The 19771-nt window shown below is 41.4% G+C and overlaps 1 protein-coding gene and 1 long non-coding RNA gene across 3 annotated transcripts in view; both read left to right on the top strand.

Moving 5' to 3' along the window:
* Positions 1-19771, top strand: part of LOC148594501 (uncharacterized) — a 427754-nt gene that overhangs the window by 397961 nt on the left and 10022 nt on the right. The window lies entirely within an intron of this gene.
* SLC1A2 (solute carrier family 1 member 2) overlaps positions 1-19771 on the top strand; it is a 79771-nt gene that overhangs the window by 55836 nt on the left and 4164 nt on the right. For both annotated transcript variants that reach the window (XM_088525746.1, XM_088525747.1), the window contains exons 5-10: positions 750-915; positions 3604-3730; positions 6468-6701; positions 10048-10242; positions 12990-13124; positions 18126-18357. In XM_088525746.1, coding sequence (XP_088381872.1) covers positions 750-915; positions 3604-3730; positions 6468-6701; positions 10048-10242; positions 12990-13124; positions 18126-18357 — 1089 coding nt within the window. The remainder of the gene's footprint in view (positions 1-749; positions 916-3603; positions 3731-6467; positions 6702-10047; positions 10243-12989; positions 13125-18125; positions 18358-19771) is intronic.

Raw genomic sequence — 19771 nt, forward strand, 5'->3', positions numbered from 1 at the left:
TGGCAGTAAAATCAAGCCCATTTCTCCCACTACCATTCTCTCCCAGCTTTCCCTGACTTGCTTGTATCTGGAGTGGTCTAGATCTATTCAGACACTGATCTCCCCTTTCCTGAAGTGGCAAAATTTGATTTAGTTAGTATCTGTCAGCTTAGTTAGTTCTTCTGTTATCTGTCACTCAAAATATTTTAATTAGAGAATTCAGAAGCCTGTGTGTTTTCCTTTTTAGCTGTCACAATCACTAACTGAAATGTTGAAAATGTTGTAAGTTTCTGATTGAAGTTAACTGCCAAAATAAGATTGCTTGAGCCGGACAGACCAGCCTGAATAATAAGGCTTGTGATAGAGTTGCTGCTGGGACTGGTCTTTAAATTGTTTGCCTTTCAGTGATAAATAAATTATGTCTATGAATAAAATACAAATAGTGAAGAGCCAATTGTGAAACATCTGGACAAAAGCGCTAGCTATCTGCAAAATGTTAAATATGGTAGTGGTGAAGAACAAGTGTTCCATACTTTTCACAGCAGTACTGTCAGAAAGACTCCCAGGACTTTGTGACACTTGGAACTATTCAGAAACAAATTTATTTTTGGAAGCAGCGATAAGAAGGGTTGTGGAATGCATGTCTAATCTTTTTAAAAGATCTTTCCCTGGAATTTCAAGTGAAGATTTTTTCTTGTTATTTCCTGGTCTCCCGTATGGATAACATTCAGTCTGATTCCATTCCTGTCCTTCCTTTCTATTGCCTTCAGATCCAAACTGTCACCAAGAAAGTGCTGGTGCCGCCACCAATCGAAGAACCATCTAATGTCACAGACTCTGCTTTTGCTCTGATAAATGAGACAATGCGGGAAGCACCAGAAGCCCAGATGGTCATTAAGAAAGGACTTGAATTTAAGGATGGCATGAATGTCTTGGGTAGGGAAACTTTTCACTTGTCGAATATGTACATCATATATATGATATAGCTCCTGTCTGTGACTAGGTAGCCAGTGTGTAGCCTGTGTTTTCTGCTTTTCCATGCAAATTTAGCCCTCACAAATAATCACCAAGTTTTATCACCTACTAGCTGCCCAGTGGTCTTGGAGATGCAAAACTTATGGTCTTAGTAGAAATATGACTAGAACAGAGAAACAATCAAGTAAATTATCTTGGATTGGCAGCTCTGCAGGTATTTTTTGGAGTGCAATAGGGAAGTGTGTAGGAGGCAACCAAAATACCCTTTCATCCCTGAAGTAGCCTACCTAGGCTAGTAGTAAGGCATGCTGGCAAAGCAGCAGGGGGTAAAGCTTCAAGAGCCAGTGCTTTGCCCTCCCCTGTTGAATTCAAGCTCGGTTGTTTCCGGTAGGTTTCTGGGGCAGGCTGAACTAGAATTTGGCTTGAGGCACAGCCTGAAGCGCGAGGTGGGGTGGGAACCGCACCACCCAAGAAAAATCCCCAAGGCTTGACGCATCTCTGAGTCACAACCCCCTCCCTTTTCATCTTGGCGGCTGACCTTTGCCAGCTGCAAGTTACGAGCAACCACCATCATGCCATCTTGCCTATACAAGCCAGCCCAGAGGGGTGGTACAGAGAAAGCTTTGCCTCTCTCTCACCCCTTCTCAAAGCACGTGTCCTAGTGGGGAAGACGGGACTTGAAGGGCTGCCGCAGCTCTCCTATTTTCTCCTGCATACCTAAACTCACGGTTTGGTCAGGCAGAAAAGCACATTCCTTCACCTTCCTACTTTCTGGACGTGGGTGAGGTTGGTCACAAATTAGCCCTCAATTTGTAGCACTCTTCTGCACGCCTACACTTGGACATACACGTGGTCTGACACAGGGCTGAGGTTCGCACTGGTGTGTATTTATAGATGCTGTCTTCAGAGTGGGACAGCATGTGGCAATACCTAAACCACTGCTTTAGCCAGTGAAAACCACCAGGCTGTCACTTGTTATGGGCAAATAGCCCCTTGCACCCTACTTATTGCTGCTCCCATGAAGGAAGCGGCTGCTGGGCCTGCAGAGCTTCTCCAGCTGCTGGCGAGTCGATCGGCAGTGGCTGCTCTGCCTAGGCATGGAGAAGATACTATCAGAAAGCTCTTCAGAGACAGTTTGTTTCTCTGTGAAGCAGCTTGCTGAGCAAGAGCTGGGAACCACTGTATTTTGCCTAACTCAGTGACATTTCATTCCAGTAAACATCAGTGGGCAGAGGAGTCACTTTCTTGCCAAGGTGCAAATTGGCATTTTGCACTCTGGGTGAGGCAGTAGCACATTGCTCATACGGTTACCCTCACCTGTTTTTTCTCACTTGGAGTTCTGCTTACTGTTTTAAATAGAAACAGTATTTATACTGTCTGAGATGCATCCAGTGCTGGAATTATGCTGGCCCTGTCATGGATAAGAAAAGAGCTAGAAGACTGGATAGAATTCCTAGAATAAGTAAATCTACAGTGTTAAAGGTATAGTGTAGGTGAGAGAATTGCTGAAGTATTTTAAACAATGACTCTCAAATGTTGTTTGAAAAAAGAAGTGAAAATGGTGGGGAATTGCCATCCAGCTTGCATAAGCTGTAGAAGCCAGGCAAATTCCTGCAAATATGAACCAGCTTGACTGCTATGACTAATGTAACAGCTAGTTTGGAATTAACGGCACAAAACCACCTACTAACATTTTCTGATGCACAGCCTGAATTCCGGGAAGTTACTTGATCTTTGACTGAAAAGCTTTTCATCATTTCTCCATGCTCTGCAGCACAAATACATGTACTTCCCTTCCCAATTTAAGTGACTCCACAACGATGGCTTGGTGTGAGGATGATTTTATATCCGAGAGTGTGTAAAATGATTGTCTGTTGTTGAACTCAGTGTGAGGATATGGAACAGCCTGTCTTTTCCCAGGGTGTACTGGTAGCTGAAATTCCCTTCTCTTGCTGCTTTTATATCCTAATGGGATTTTTCTGGGGAATTTCCAAGCTGAGCTCACACATTTGTTAAGTACTGGACTCACATTGCATCTCGAAGTTTAACCTCAAAGAGCTGCTTTAGACCATCTTTCAGTATTGTTTAATAATCCTACTCTGGGCACTTAGAGTTACTGGATAGTAAAGTTCAGTATTAGGAACATAGCTCTGAAGTAATACTTCACAGGTGCACTCAATTGGTCTGTCAAACTGGTAGTTTCAATACTCAGCAGTTTCATATTTTAGTATTTTAAATTTAGGAGTCTGGTCTTACATTGATTTCTCTGGTCTCACATTGATATGCCCAGTTACAGTGAAATTAATCTTTTTAAGGTGAATTTCCTACTTTAGCTTAAAAGACAACACCCACCTTGTCCTCCCTGCCGTTTTCGTTCGTCTAACTGGGATACACCTGGCCCACAAATGGTGTTTTCTTGGGCTGCTTTTGTCTTTCTCTGTATTCTAGGGCTGACTAGTCAGTAGGTTGAATCTGTCAAGAGGTTTTCTTGAAGCTTTCCAAAAACAGTCTTGGTCTCTTGAAATCTCTTGAATCATCTTGAAAACTGGATAAAGCAGGTAGTATAAAGAGGTTGGCTAGATACAAGAACTTACTAACAGACATAGTTTCACTTACATGTCTTTGTGCTATGATTTTTTTCCCCAATAGGTTTGATAGGATTCTTTATTGCTTTTGGCATTGCTATGGGGAAGATGGGAGAGCAGGCCAAGATGATGGTGGATTTCTTCAATATCTTGAATGAGATTGTGATGAAGCTGGTAACTATGATCATGTGGTAAGTTTGAAGTCCTAACTTTTGGCACACAAACAGATTTTTTAAATTTCACAAACCCCTAATATCGTATATAGTGAATGCACTTCATTAATAATCTATATAATGATATAATTCAGTTGTTAAAGCCGTAACAGGGGGTGTTAGAATTAGAACAGCATTGTTTTTTATTTGGTGAGGATTGTTTAGGACCCATTTTGAAATGTTTCTGAAGATGGTAGCTTCTGTTTTCTCTTTACTAAAATCTAAGACATGCAGCTACCAGGAAGGGACCTTTAAGTGCCACGTTTGTTGTGGAAGTTAATTACCTAAGGAGCAACACCTTAGCAGGACACCTAAGCAGTCTAGCAAGCCCCACATAAGAACATCCAAATCTTCCTGGGAGGTGAGCATAATCCCAGGGTATTAGCTAGGAGGCATGATTATAAAGAAGCCTGGAGACAGACTTTAACTGTCTTCTGTAAAAAAAAAATTGGCTTACCACTAAATAAAATTCCAGTGTTTATCAGAGATTTATAGCCTTCCGCCTGCTTAGTTTCTGCAGAATCTGTCTCCTAGAAGCTCATCACAGTCAGAGTACTGGAGTTTAGCCCCTGGCTTTTGAAGTGTGCCCATTCACAGTGCCAAGGCCTGGCTTACCTTCACCAGAATGACTTCACGCTGTCAGGACTGAGCCCTTTATTGCATTTCCAAAGGGGGATTCACCCTTTCTTTGCGGGGATTCTTCTAAATGCTTCCTTGGAGCTGTTTGCACATAGTGTCAAATATTGCCATATCACACACACAAAAAGGCATTTTTTTCAGAACATAACAATGCATGGCAGCATTTGGCATAGTGCTGCTGGTTTGGTGCTAGTTTGGCCATCTCCTAGATCCTGCACTAGTCAACTCAGTCAATCAGCTAAAGGCAATGTCATTTTTTTTTTGCTAGCACAAACTAAACAAACTGATTGCACGCCACTGTTTCTGCCAACACTTAGTGTCCCAGACTGTTGTGACTGCACAGCATGTGTTTAAATTAGGATTAGTCCCAGGTCTTTAACAAGCTGACTACTGTTAGCAGTGAGTTCCAAGAGCAGAAATAGCCGCACCGATATAACACATCTGTTAGGGCCCATTGCTCCCACAATTGCCAGATGTCCCTGGAAATGCGATTTCCTCAGTCACAGGGCTGCACTTTGCCTCTCCTCCAAGGTTCTCGATGGACAGTTTAGTCTTGCTCCCAGAAACAGGAGAAAGGTGCCTCAAGCACGAGCCCGCAGTGTTTCAGAGGAAAATTTATTATGCAAGTGATGCACATAGTCACAGCTATATGGAAATGTATAGAACAAAAGTTAAAGAATGGCCATGCATTCCTGTTATGCTTCTGCTTTTCAATAGGAGATCTTGCCAAATAAATACATAAATGTTTTTATTCATAAAGCCCTGGTGCTTTCGCTATTCTAATCTGCTTCTCTTGACTACAGAGAGCAAAACCATGACTGTGCTCTCAAAACACTCCGAGCTAGGATTTACTCTTATTTCACCCAAGACATAATATGTAACTGAAGTTACAAAGTTTCTCTAGTAGTCAGTGTTGCAATGACAGGAAACCATTCCAGTTTCAACATATCCACTGCAAATGTTTATTTTTACTTATGTGCTTTTTTGTTTCTCTTTTCTTGAGAAGGGAGATTAATTGATGCTGGCAGTTTCACTTATTCATCACTGCCTACAACAGTTAGAGAGCTCTTGTGGCCAGAACACTGTTTTGTGGGTGTTTATAAAGACAAATGCATTTCTTCTTTAAGCAGAATTGCATTCTGCTTGGTTTATGATTTTTCTTCCCAAAAGGCTGTAATTCCTGTGTCAGCTCCAGTAGTTTATAAGACTCAGGAGCACAGCATCTCCACAGAACATAAAACAAGTCTGACCTCTTACTCTGACATCGTATAATTCATTATAAGCAATATGCTTCATCAAGCTTATTGAAATACTGACTCTCTGACAACATTTGGCCTTGCAATTTAAGTGACTGATGACTAAGGGCTCCCCAGTTTTGGGGTATGCCGCTTGAGAGAACGTGAGGTTTCTCTTCTGGTAGGTCAATAAATGTTACCTTCTATACATGCACATTCAGGCATTTTCAGTATGGATGACTTTAAAAATATCAATTTATTTCAAATCTGTTCATGGGGTGGCACACTTCTCCTCCTATTTAAAAGTCGCAGTTAATAATTGCTCCTATGAGGGGAGCACCTGACTGAGGTGACCAATAACCTATCATAAATAGCACATAAATAAAGAATCCATAGACTAAAAAGCATTTGTCTAGATGATTAGATGAACGTTATAGAGACATTTACAGCATTCAAGAAAAAAGAAAAGCAATTCATTTCAACAAGTATTTTAACTGAAGCAAATAATAAAACTCCCTGAAACCAGATGAGCTGTTTGAGCTATAAGAGTTGCATGTTAGGAACAAATACTGCCCTATTCTTCATAATGGTCCTAAGCAGTTGCGTGTATAATATTATTATATTCTTGTAGGATGTTATTCCAGAATTAAAGTGAAGTAAATGTGGAATTTGCGGGAATGGTCTTTATTTTTAAAAAGATGTCAAAGCTATGCATTCAATTTCTATCCCTTCCTGATCTGCATCTCAGCGTTGAGTGCCCTATCTCTTTTGCTAGTCTACATTCTGCAAAGTTTGTGACTGCATGCTCTAAGGATTCTTCTGTCTCTGTTCCCTTTCTCTAGGTATTCCCCTTTGGGCATCGCTTGCCTCATCTGTGGGAAAATCATTGCAATCAAGGACTTAGAAGTAGTTGCTAGGCAGCTCGGCATGTACATGGTGACTGTGATCGTGGGCCTGGTCATCCACGGGGGGATCTTCTTGCCTCTGCTCTACTTCGTGATAACCAGGAAAAGCCCCTTCTCCTTCCTTGCTGGGATTTTCCAGGCATGGATCACAGCTCTAGGCACCGCTTCCAGGTACACTTGAGATATAACAGCTTTATTTACTTTTTAGCAGATGATTAGCTGCTGTTTAGAGATAATAAATCTGCTATTCTGACCTTCACTGCAAGATCATTTTATGCCATTGAATAAAAGCTTTTTGTTACTCAGACTTGCTGGGAAAAAAACAACTACCATTTGCCCTGGTGATTTTTAGAGAGAGGTCACACAGTCAGCTGAAGGGATCTGGGAGCCCCGGTTCCTGTTTTCTCCTCCAGTATTGGCCCTGTGACTTGTGCAAACTGTGTTACCTCTGGGCTGGTCTCCTCCACTAGGAAACGCCGATAATTCTGTTTGCTCACCTTTTGAAAGCGTGTTAGTGAGAAAGAGACATGAGTGCTTTCAAGCCATTATTAATACGGCAAGCTATAAGGAATGAGAATTTTAATCTGGCTCTTGAGAGGTGTTCATCTTGCTGCGTCAGAAGGAAAGAGGTGTGCTAGGCTCCAAGGGAGAAATAAAGGAGATGTAGGGAACTCTCCCATGGCTGCCAGTCACATCCAGCCTTTAAGAATGCTGGCAATGGGCAGCAGAGACTGTTGTAAATGGAGAACTAGAGCGCTCCTGGATTTGTGGCTCTCACTGAAGATTTCAGTATACCCAGGCCCTTTCTGTGCTCTCCTGTGAGGACAGGGAGCTCTCTGCAAAATTACACTTGTATGCTACCCGCTTCACAAACGGCAGCAGAGTTGCTAAAAAGCCTCGCTTTTCCTCTTTTATCCAGTTTGGCAGAGTAAGGGGATGCTAGGGTAGAGCTGGGCATTTTAGAGTTAATGGCCAAACCAGACTCAGCAAAGTGTGCAGGAGACTCTCAGCTCTGTGTAATAAGTTGTGGTGCTTTGCAAGTGGGCAGTCCCAGATTTGTGTTGGAACTATTTTCTGTGGAAAACTGTATTTTATAGTAATTATTTTTCTTCAAAAATATTTAAATTCTGGATAAAATGTAATCTTCCTTTGCTTTTTTAATTAAAAAGAAAAACAAAAAAGCCTAGTTCAAAAGTGACTATCAGAAAATTGACCATTCTTGATTTCAGGAGTGCCTTAAGAGAACTGGATTTTATCTGCCCATTTCTGGGGAAAAAACACTGTTGGAAAACTTCTCCCCTGATGAACAAAAGTGAGAGAAATAATGATGGACTGTGGGAGATAGAGCTTGGCCATGACCTTGAATAAAATACAATTTCCTTAAAAGCCTTTTCTGCACTGAAATGTTCAAGTTTCCACCTAGGCTTTGAATTAAGAATGTCCAGTCTCCATACAGTCTCTATTTTTTTTTTTTTTTTTTTTAAGCACAAAGTCATGTGTTTTTTTTTTTTTTATGCAGGATGAAAGTTGAAAGAGGTATGGAATTCCTAAGTGGTTTCAGCTCATGGGTTTCTGTGGGTGCTGCCTTTACCACTGGACTGTTCTTCAGGTCTGAGCACCCAGCTGGACAGACCTGGACCAGTCTATAGCTTCAGAGACAAGTTGCAACAGGCAGCATCATGCAATTTAATCTGGTGCCTCTGGGCACTGCAAATGCTTCCTCTTAGGGCTCTTTGTTGGGTCGAACTGAGTAAGGCACCTATTTGCTACTCCTTTAACAAAGAAATCTTGTGTGCCCACCTACCCTTGCTCACAGGGGCACAACTGGCTCATACACACTGTGTGCTCATGACCTGATTTGTGAGAACAAATGTAAGGTGGGATTTATCTGGTTGGGAAAAAAGAACCTGGTCTATCTGGGTTTCAGTGTGCATCAATGAACTGCATTTTTTGTTTTTGATGTTCCTTTAATAGATGGAGGAATATTGTTACCTTATAAGGCAAGACAATAAGACATTGACTTAAAAACTGATTAGTAATTATTGGTTAATGACTCACTACATCTTTTCAGCTACCTGCTATAAATATAGCTACTAGAATAACTTATGAGAAAATACTACATTGTTTTTACAAGGTGAGAATTGTGTCTGTTTTGATTAGAAACATGGAATAATATAAGTATGATTACCTTTGATTTAAAACATAACAAAACAAACTGGAATTGCACACATTTATAAAGGTGCCAGAACACAAATGATTAATGTTATTCATCTAGTTTATTAAGATCTGTTTAAAAAAATCAGTGAACAAAAGAACAGCCTAGACATTTGAGCACAAGGTAGAGGTCTAAGAGTTCCTGACTTCCAAGTCAAGTTGCCATAGATGTGGGATCAGAAGAGTCATTTAGGAAGTGACTCCGTTGTCAAGCAGTCCAGAAGGATTTGGGTTACACATAGATCCTGTGTGATAAATATCCGCCTCATGGTTGTCCCAGATAACCCTGGACATTTAATATGGTATATTCTGGTGGTTAGGTACTTCAATCATGCCTTAATCTCCCTTTTCCTTGCTTTGATTATCTGTAAAATGGAAGGATTACATTTTTTTTACCCAATAGTGTCTCTGTGGTAATGAATGAATGAATGAGTTGGAAAGACTCTGAAGTTGCAAGGCACTAGAAACAATATGCTGTAAGTATTTATTTGAGAACCTTTGGTGAGTTTAGTCCTCTAATATTTTCATTATAAGCAAATTAGTATTTTTGTAGGGGGCAATGATGCTAGCATTAACAGTGGTGCAATAGCCAAGGTCATTGAGAATAGCTGCTAGGTCAGTTGGAGAAAAGCAAATAAGCTAGAGCAGATGCACCCCAGCTGATTCGGTCCTGAAACACTGATTTAAAGGAATTTCCCCAGGTCAGCTTTCTCTTTTCAGAGCAGCTTCTTGGGCATCAATAGATTTCACTTAGTGGTGGACCTGACCTCAGAGATACCACAAAGAATTAAGGAACCAAAACATGCTTCTGTGAAGGTTTTGTGCCTGTAGTAGCAAGTCTTTTTCCTAAAACAGGCAGACCTGCTGGGGAAGGGCAGAAGTAGCAGATACTTGCATCCACAGGGGTAAAGATTATGGTCTGTTATAAACTGTACTTTTAGATGAAGATGTTTTACTTTGAATTAGTGAATGCAATAGCCTGAACTGTTCCCACAAATGCAAGGCACTGTAGACAAGGAGTCCCTTTTCCTTTCATGCTTCACATCCTTTCCTATCCTGCAGCCATGTTTCATATCCTTTCCTGTTTCTGAGCTGGCCTAAGTGCTGTTCTGTTCTTGGCCATAGTCCCTTCTCCAGCTAAATGTAGTCGAAATTGAAAAATTGTCCAAAAAGTTTTGAATCACAGCAGGAATTGCTAATAGAAAATGTAAACAATGATATCAGAATTTCTGACTTTTCTCACTCATGTATGTATATTATTTTCTAATTATATCTCTTGTACTTATTTGCTTTCTCTCCTCAGTGCCGGAACATTGCCTGTTACGTTCCGATGTCTTGAGGAAAATTTAGGCATTGATAAGCGCGTAACAAGGTTCGTTCTTCCCGTTGGAGCAACTATTAACATGGATGGAACGGCCCTTTATGAAGCTGTGGCTGCCATCTTCATCGCACAAATGAATGGCATTGAGCTGGATGGAGGGCAGATAGTTACTGTGAGGTAAGTTCAAAGTACTGCAAAATTCACGGATTCCACTGCAAAATTCACGGATTTTTAATAATGACATGCAGAAGAATGCTATATATGTTGTTCCTAGTGACGTGCTCTCTGTGAGCGTTTGCCACTTTAGTACATTCTGGCAATGTTTTTTACAGGTCTGTAGTTGGTATTACAAGGTGAAAGGCAACATTTTCTTTTGTCTTGTGTGATAATTCACACAGTATAGAGGGTTCCTAAAGGTGGTATGTGGGGCATTAACTTTGTAGAGTATACCCATTTATATTCATTGGGAAAGGGAAGAAGGAAGGAAGGAAGGAGAAGGAAAGAAGAAATCTACCACAGTTAACAGTAAAACCAGTGGACTGAGCATAAAGCATCCTCAGGATGAGATTACCTGTAGCACAAAATATTAGCTCTATTTTTTTCATATCAAGTAGTCATAATTAGTACTCAGCTGAATATCTGGAAGGTCAGAAGAAAGTACACATTTAAAATGGGTAATTCAAGACTGTTTACTGTAATCCAGTTTTAAGAGTCATTAGATATGATGACTAATGAAAAAGAATGTCAGAGTTATGACTGCTGCAGCTAAAGTTAATTTACAGTGGAAAACTTGATGAAGACACCGGGCTTAACATTTCAAATAGTTAAAATGTAAACCACAAGTGAAAGCTGCCAAGTTTGCCTTCTTCCTGCAGTTTTCACCCACACACCTTTCTTTTATTTAAACCTTTTAACACTAAAGAAACACCTGCATAGCAATGCTTAATTCTGTGTTTGTTGCCCAGCTTTCTTGCCAGCATATTTTCCATTCCTTTGTCTCCTATCCTAACCCCTAAAATAGTTAAAATACAAACAAATGAAAAAGGGGCTTCCAGAGAAGCGAGATGCTAGAGCTGAGTGGTGCAGTTTTGTTGCTGGAAATGGGAGCAGTCATTTCAAAGAAGGCACATATGAGACTAAACTGAGTCCAGAGAAATTCAAGGCAGGGCTCAGCAGTTAGTCAAGAGGTTTGATAAGCTTGAACCCCCCCTTCCTCCACTTGCGCTGTCTTTGAGGGATTGATTCATTAGCACTGTCTCAGCATTTTAAGGCTGGCGCAGGCAACTTTATGACTCACATTTACTAAGCAGTGGGCACCTTTGGGCTTTAGGAAAACCACTGGTTCTCCTCCTTCCTGCAGTATAGCATTTTTGCTGCAACAGTGTGGAGCCAGCTATCCATTGAGGTGGCCATGAAAGTGAAGGGAGAGTTATTTCATATTATTTTATGCCTGTTAAACCGAGCTTGTGGAGCTGGGGATACCGAAATGACCAGAACATAAATTCACAAAGACTTTTGTCTGGTTAAGATTAATATTTAATTAGCTGTAGTTATTTCTTACTGGTCACATAAATACTCTGGTTTCCTGTCTTCTACCAGAGACCCTGATCTTGGAAACGGTGGCCAAGCCAGGTTCTGTTTGGACGTGAACAACAACTTTGCCCTCCAGCCCTGTAAGCGTTGCAGCAGGAAGGCTGGCAGGAGCTTGGGAATGCTCCCTCACCAGTTGAGGCTGGAAGTGCCTGAGGAGCTGGCACGATGCTCGGAGCCTGGCAATGGAGTGGAGCATCCTGCCCACGTACCTGCTGGACGTAGCTGGGGTTTCAGGAAGCCAGGCTGTGCTCTACCCCAGACACCTGGCCGATTCTGCGGCCTACATCGTCTGGGTCAGACCTGCCATGTGGCAGGTCGAAATCAGGCTAACATCCCCACAGAACAGTTGTGTGGCAGCAGCCAAGGATTTCTCCCTTCCCCTACTTCTGTGCTGGAAGCACTTTAGGATTTGCTGGTTACACCCACAGAATTGCAGTTGTGTCAGCTCTGTGCTCTGCTTCAAAAGGGCTGAAGCTTTTTCTTCCCCTTCATCCTTTCCTTCTCCCTATTCTCTCTTCCCTTACTTTTTTTTTCTTTTTCTTTCTTTCTTTTTTTTTTTTTTAACCTCCCCTTTACTTACTCTCTGACAAATTATTTTCCAATTTGCATAGGATTGTCCAGCAATGCTAATGCTTGCTGTGGTTTGAACTGTGTTCTTACAACCTTCAGCATTTGGAGCTCTGGAGCACAGATGATCACTCTAGTGGTCTTAAACAAACAAACAAAAAAAAAGAAAAGGGGGAAAAAAGAAAAGAGAGAGAGACAAAAGCAAAGTTAAGTTTGGATTTGTGACACAGTCAGATGAATTTTGGTTTTGGATATAGGGTGGTGATTGTAGCCAGGCATTGCTGATTTGTAGCCAGGCATGGTATACCACCAGCATGAACAATGAGTTTTGGATACCAGGACTTTTACCCCTCTCCTTGGTAATAACCATTTTTTCTAAACCATTAACTCCCGGTTCAGTCTGCAAGTCCCCTAAATAAACAGAAATGAACCATCTTGGAAATTCAATCCATGGACATCAAACTTCAGGAAGTCTGTATGATAAAAGCTGTATTGGTAGAGCTAGGGAAACACTACTAGCCCCAAGATTTTAATGTTATAATCTCTCTTAGTTTTATAGCTCTCAGAACAAACCCTATAGATCTGGCGGCTATTAAATAAGCATCTTTGGGAGAACACAAAACTTTTCTTGAACTTGCCATTATTTATCCTTGTTTTTCTGGGAAGAACTTGTTAGAAGTAAGACCTTCCAAATGATCATATGAGTGTGCAATGAAATTATGTTCCTCTTCCTGCTACTCCCATTTGTTTTTGTTTTTTTGCAGTTTGACTGCCACCCTCGCAAGCGTTGGGGCTGCCAGTATACCCAGCGCGGGCCTTGTCACTATGCTGCTCATCCTGACTGCAGTGGGTCTCCCCACCCAGGACATCAGTTTACTTGTTGCTGTTGACTGGCTTTTGTAAGTTGTGCTCCGTTGCATGATGCCTCCCCATCACAGACCTAGTTAAACCGTAGTTTTTTCATTTCTACTGCTGTATTTCTATTTCTCATTTCTGATCTAAACTTAAGGATGGATGCTGAATAGGATGGTCAAAATGTTGTCAGCGGGTTACAGTGGGGTTTGGGCATTCGTCATATGAAAAGTTTTACACTCATAGTGAAGAAAGTTGGTTTCTTTTTGTTCTTAAGGAAGTAAAGTGCTTTTAAGAGACAAACTGTAGGACAACTGTCCTGGAGTGGGATATAAATGAAAGAAAATTATAAAACAAATGGCAAGGTAGAAGGCTATTCCCTAGCCAGATTTTTGTGACAGATTGACAAAATCTGAAGGACCTATCTTCATTTTCAAGAACTTGAGCTCAAAGTCCTTCAGGGTCAGGGAAGGTGTCTGCAAACAAGAAACAGCAAACTCGAGCATAGTTTTTCAGAGCCTTTCAGGAACCTCAATACATGGATGCAGAAGCTATGAATATAGACAGGGTCTATGCCAGGTCAGATCCTTTCTTGTGTTGCCATTTGGCACTGTTAACATCTTTTTGTCACCTTCACAGGAGCTGATGGGGCCTCCTTACTCTTCTAAGTTGCACTGGCCTTCGCAGGCTTTTCTATGGTCCTCTGCTGCTATGGAAGAGTGTATTCTGGCCAACCACCATCTTTCGCCCTAATACTCTTTTACGTAGTGGGCTCTTGGGCCAGCTATGGCACCTGGCTGGGGGATGAGAGGAAACACTGGACACTCTGGACTCTTTGTGCATTTCCTCCTGCCACTGCCGGCCTCAGCTGCCTGCTTGTGGCAGCTTTTGGTCACACGTGTGCTACTAAAGTTGTACAAGAAAGAAGAGCAGTGATAAGAATGTCAAGATAAAATAGGAGATGACTTACTGCCGCTTATCTGTTGGCTTACTGAGAAGAATTCAAGATCTTAGTCGATCCTCTGACACGTCCTTTGAGCCTACTGCTATACTATATCTGTCATGTCACTAAGAGTCTTGAAGAATAGCTTCCAGCTCTGATTTCCGAAGAAGGAGATTTCAGCTTGGGGAAGCAGAGAAAGAAATAACTTACATATTTTATATATAACTGAATACCATATCATGACTCAGAATGGTGAAATAAGGCAGAGGTCAGCTGTCAGAGTACAGGATAGGGAAAAATATGGCATTCTGTGGTTTTATTATATTTATGAAATCATGGTTCAAAACAGGAAAACAGTGTAGGAATCTGCAGCTGAGAGGAGGAGAACAGAAGGGAGGTGCACACTCATTTTAAATATATGTTTTTACTGGCTCTCCAAGTGAAGGCAAATAGGTAGGTTTCTGCAGCTGGTAGGAGGATGTGCAAATGGAGCCTGTGGTTTGTTTGTTTTTTTAGGGAAATGTCATGTAAAAATATTCCTGTGGACTGGGAAGCTCTGCCCACACTAGCAAACCTCAGAGCTGTAAATTTACCAGCAGTTCCGATCCACTATTTGATGCTGTATTTTAGTCTCGGCTCCAGCATTTTCACCTCAGGGTCATCCAACACTGCTTAGAGAAATAGAAATATCTGTACTGTGGCCCTGTAGCAGTGACGAATGTAAGTATAGAAAGGATAGATTCAGAGAAAGGAATATTTCAAGGTAACTTTCCTAGGTCAATGCCAGGCAAAAGAGCCTCTCAGCTCCCATGGTCGGCTTTGTATCCTTTAGGCCTGACAATCAGTAATGCAATTCTAGAATTATTTAAAACTGAAAGAGAGGGAAAAGACAAAAAATAAAATAAAAACATGACTGTGTCATGTCAGTAGTGTTGGTAAGCAAGACAAAGTTTGTAGTTGGAGGTGGCATGCCAATTAATCTATACCATAGCAAATAGCATTATTTTGTACCTTCTTGTGTTGTGGCCATCATAGTTTAAGAGGATAAGCAAAAGGTTGTTGCTGGCATTGCAGATGCTAGAAAAGAGCACACAAGCCAACTCAGATGTAACTGATATCAGCTGGTTTTGCAATACCTCCATCATCTGCATTCTAATCAAATCCAGCTTTGAATATTTTGAGCACATGGTTTAACACAAAGCTGAGCTTTCTTTGGCGCTGAGCTTGACACCATCTCCTTCAAACTGGAGCCAAAAAGGTTTCTGTATCAATATCTTCTTAAGCCACTTCAAAGTCTAGAGATGAGATGGCTAGGCCCTTCTCCCATCCCTGTGCACATACACAGACTGAGTTTTCACCAGGCAAGTTTCTCAAGCTTTTACAACTCTCATGGTTTCTCAGTTTAAAATTAAGCACAGCACAGAAGTGACATTTAATAGGGCAGTAATCATATGCCAACAGCTGGAGTGAATCCAGCTTCTTTTGTGCTTGCCAGGAGCTGGCTGCTTTCCAAATGTGAGGCTGAGAAGCCTAGCAAATATCACAGCACAGCCTCATATATGGTGCTGTTTTGCAGTGAGGAAAGAAGAATTAGAGAAAATGAGCTTGGGCAGCTGATCCAATATTTAGAGCACCTACCTTCATTCAGAAACTCAGGTAGAAAAAGAGCACTTGATTTCTGACTCCTTCTCCTTGGCTTAGATCTAAATTCAGAACATTCAGGCCTAGTCAATATCTGAATGTTACAGACTCTAAGGATCTGATTCAGTTTCTCTTTTCTTTTCTTCTCCTCAAGGTTGTTGAGCTTCCAGGTTTTGTGATTTATGTCAGTTTGAGGACAAAATGCACTTACCCTCATCAGGATTTAAAGAATTACCTCCCAGTGATTCCAAAGCCCTGAATTTTGAATTGGTTTTTGAGACAGAACTTCGACTTTCCTTCTCATTATTCATCCCAGCCAAGGTTATGTCCTTTTCCTCAAGGAAACTCCTTGTTCACTTCAGTGTAATATGCTCTGCCTCACTGTGCAGTTTGTATCAGTGCATCTCTTAGCTACTAGGACATGAATGTGGGCTGTAGCGTCTCCTCAGATGACCCTTTCAGAATATGAAGTATGCCTAAATTATATTTATGTATTCTTCTTTCCACCTCCTTTTTTGGCACCATATACTGTCCCTCCCTAGTCTGGCATCAACGAAACCTTTCAAAATTCATTTTTACTTATGCAAATAAAAATTAAGCAGGTGTACTTTAATGTTCTTATGGCGTAGTAGCACAGTAGTACATTCGATAGTCTTCATCATGAATTCACCTCAACAAGTTGTATTTTCCTACAGTGCCACTCTAGCTATGTTTAAAATAGTCTTCATAGACTTAGGATGATAACTATGTAAAACATTTCATTCAAGTGAAGCAAAACTGGAAGAACCTATTTTGCCTATGGGTTGTTGGTTGGTTTGGGTTTTGGCGGGGTTACTGGAGACTTTTTTCCTTCTGGGTGTTCTTTTGAAGATAGAAATGGGCTGATTCAGGTAAGAAATTACACTACAAACTCCAAACATGTAGGCAAGATAATGAAGAGAAGGAAAGGGGGAACTTGAAAGAAAATACAGTTCCACAGGTGGGAAAGGCAGATTTACAGTTGTTTAGGGCAAAGATGTTAAATTCTCAAAAGATTTTATGGACATAAATTGGCATGAATAATCAGTGTCTGTCATTTGAGTTCTTTGTTTTGTTTTTTTTTTCTCTTTGCTCAGTATCATACAGGAAACAGAGATGTCACCTAAATCTGATATTAGCAATAGTAGAAAGAGTGTTTTCAAATTAATCACCATCGTGGGAGCGAGAGGTCCTACACATGGCCTTTTCTGTCAGTCAGCAAAAGTCCACCCTGACCTGCCCGTTAGGTGTTAATGAGTCTTTGTGGATGCTCCTCAGATGCACTTTGGAGAGTTGAGGTGAGGTGGATGTACCTCAGGGAGTTAATCGCTGTAATCGCTTCTCTGATCTCTTTGACAAAGCTAAACTTAAGGTGCTGCAGTAGCTTTAAATTGCAACTAACAGAAGTTTTTCAGGAGTCTTACGTAGAGGCAAATCAGATCACTGGCGCCTGGCACCTATTTGGCAGGTGCAAATGATTTTGTACTGTGTGATACGGCTTATCTGCCATAGGAAAGAGTGTGAGCTCACTGTTCTGCAGTCATCTCTATGACCATCTCCCCCTTTGCGAGGTTTTGGGCCAGAATGAGGGAAAATCCACAGTTATGAGTTGAGTGCTGACAGATTGAGTCACAGTGTAAGAGCAAGGCAGAGGAAAGGCAGATTGTCTGTCCGATGGCATCATATTCAGGAGGTGCCAGCAAGCAGGTTTCTTTGTAGGGAAGCATGTGGGCCTCAGCTGGCACCTCCTTGCAGCTAGGGGCAACTTGTTACTGAGTTGCTGTCATGGGCTCATCATTTTGTAGGCCACGACCTATATTTGGCTGGCTCCTACACAGAGAGCTGGCATGCGGTAAGTGAGTGGGCATGGTGCCACGCTGACAGATGACCATCTGTGAAGATAGTGCCAACACAGGGGCATCTAGTGGGAGCTTTGAAGGCCTGAGCATTATGGAGGCACTTGGGGCATTTTTTTCTCGTATTTTTCTCACTTAAACTAATGTTAAGATCCAAAGATCCTCACAGATCCAAAGCTGTTTTTGTTGGCTTCATTAAGTAAGTTCAGTGCCTCCATGAATTCAGATTAACCCAAGGAAGGTGTTGCAGGCCACATGACTTGGGATGAAACTTCCAGTTCCAGAAGCAGCACTGGGGAGGTCTTGGTGAAGCACGGCTCTGCAGTTTGGCTCTGTTTTTAGGGCAAGTGATTTGCCAAGAGCAGTGAGTGTGAGCAGCTGTGACGTGGGGGTTCGCACAGCCTTTCTGTGTGGGCAAGTCCCCTCGAAAACTGAACTGTTTCACCTGAAAGCCATGATACTTCCTATTGTAAAGATGCCATAACCTTTCTGGAAAAAAATGCAGGAGCTGTAACACTAAATCATCCTTTCAGGCTCTACTTTTTCTTCCTTTCATGACATTCAACCCCTGCCTTTTCCTTCTTTTGTAGGGACCGGATGAGGACCTCGGTCAATGTCGTGGGGGATTCTTTCGGTGCTGGCATTGTTTACCACCTTTCCAAGGCCGAACTTGACAGTATTGACTCTCATCATAAAGGGCACGAAGATATTGAAATGACCAAGACTCAATCAATCTATGACGACATGAAAAATCATAGGGAAAACAACTCAAACCAGTGCGTTTATGCAGCTCACAATTCAGTCATAGTAGATGAGTGCAAGGTACCTTTCACATTTATGGATATTGAGACGTGTATATAGTACTGTATGTTTTGTTTTATTTATTTTTTTTTAAACGTGCATGTGTTTTTCAAATTGTTCCACAAATAGCAGTGTGTGAACAAGCTCTGTGAACCCCAGACATTTTGAATGAGTTCGAGCAGTTCAAAAGAAGTTTCTTTGCACTCTCCTTAAACGATGTCATTTGATGTGAAAAATCATGTACGTTGTTTACATATCAAAAGGCAAGATGCAGCGTGTTATGGAAATATGCCAAGACACAGAAAATATGGCATCACCTTCTGTGGACATTTACCTAATTTTCTTTGGCAACAGAGAACTTAATTGCCAACTCAAATGAAGAATAGCTGCAGACCGCATAGTGGTGTTGTCATTTGCTGACTGCCTTCCATGATATGGTGTCCAGAGAGGCCCATGCTGCACGCATGTCACCACCCGAACGCTCCCGCGCTCACACAGCATGCTTGCGCTTCGCTTCCATCGCCACTGCCGCGTCGTTGAGACACAAACTTCATCTTTTCTCTCTAATCCCTGCTGTAACTAACATGAGCTAATACCAGTAATAATAGTATCTTTACCAGAGCAAAGTGAGCTTGTGAAACCCCACCAGCTGAGCACTTGGGGTGGTTGGTGGTTCAAAGTCTGCCTTGCACCCACGGTTGGGACTGGGCTGTCTAAAATCAGGAGAGAAGCTTTAACTGAAAAGGAGGAGAGAGAAAGACTGAAACAACCAGCTGGAAACTTTCATTTCAGAGTCAGTTATTTTAATTAATTCTCTGGTCTGCTCCTGTGCACATTACCTCTGACAGATGGGTTTGCCAGTGAGTCGACCTGAGCTATTTACCCGAGCAGATAGTTGCTGCAGCTGAGGCAGCATCTAACTGAATGCCTGCTTTCTTTCCATTAGTAAAGCAGCACATATGGTGGAAATATAAGTTGTACATTACTGCTTTCACACGTTCCATGCCTGGCTGGAACTGTTCTTTACAGTAGCTTTTTTAACTAATGCTTCGTGCTAGCTAATGTCAGGCCATACCTGAATTTTCAGGGGAAAAATGCTGAATTGGAGAAAGAAAAGCTTTCATTTTATTAATTTTTCACTGAATCTTTCAAATTTTTGATAAGATGACTTTTTTTTTTTTTTTAATAGGAGTAGGCATTTTGTTCTGACTTACTCATTTTTCATGAGAAAAATGGGAGGTAAGCATTTGGAAATTAAAACAATTAATTTTTCCACAAGCGCTTGAGTTTAGCCTTGTCGAAGAGATCAGAGAAGTGATTACAGTGATTAACAAGTAGAAGTACCCCCCCCCCCCCAAGTACTTCTTGACTAACTTTATACTTCTTTTGGAAACCTACTTTTCAGTGAAAGGAAATGTTATCATTCTAGTGGGTT

Source organism: Tinamus guttatus, unplaced genomic scaffold (genome assembly GCF_059628265.1).
Source record: "Tinamus guttatus ecotype Peru unplaced genomic scaffold, ASM5962826v1 Tinamus_guttatus_pri_ptg000240l, whole genome shotgun sequence".
In the NCBI taxonomy this organism is placed as follows: Eukaryota; Metazoa; Chordata; class Aves; order Tinamiformes; family Tinamidae; genus Tinamus; species Tinamus guttatus.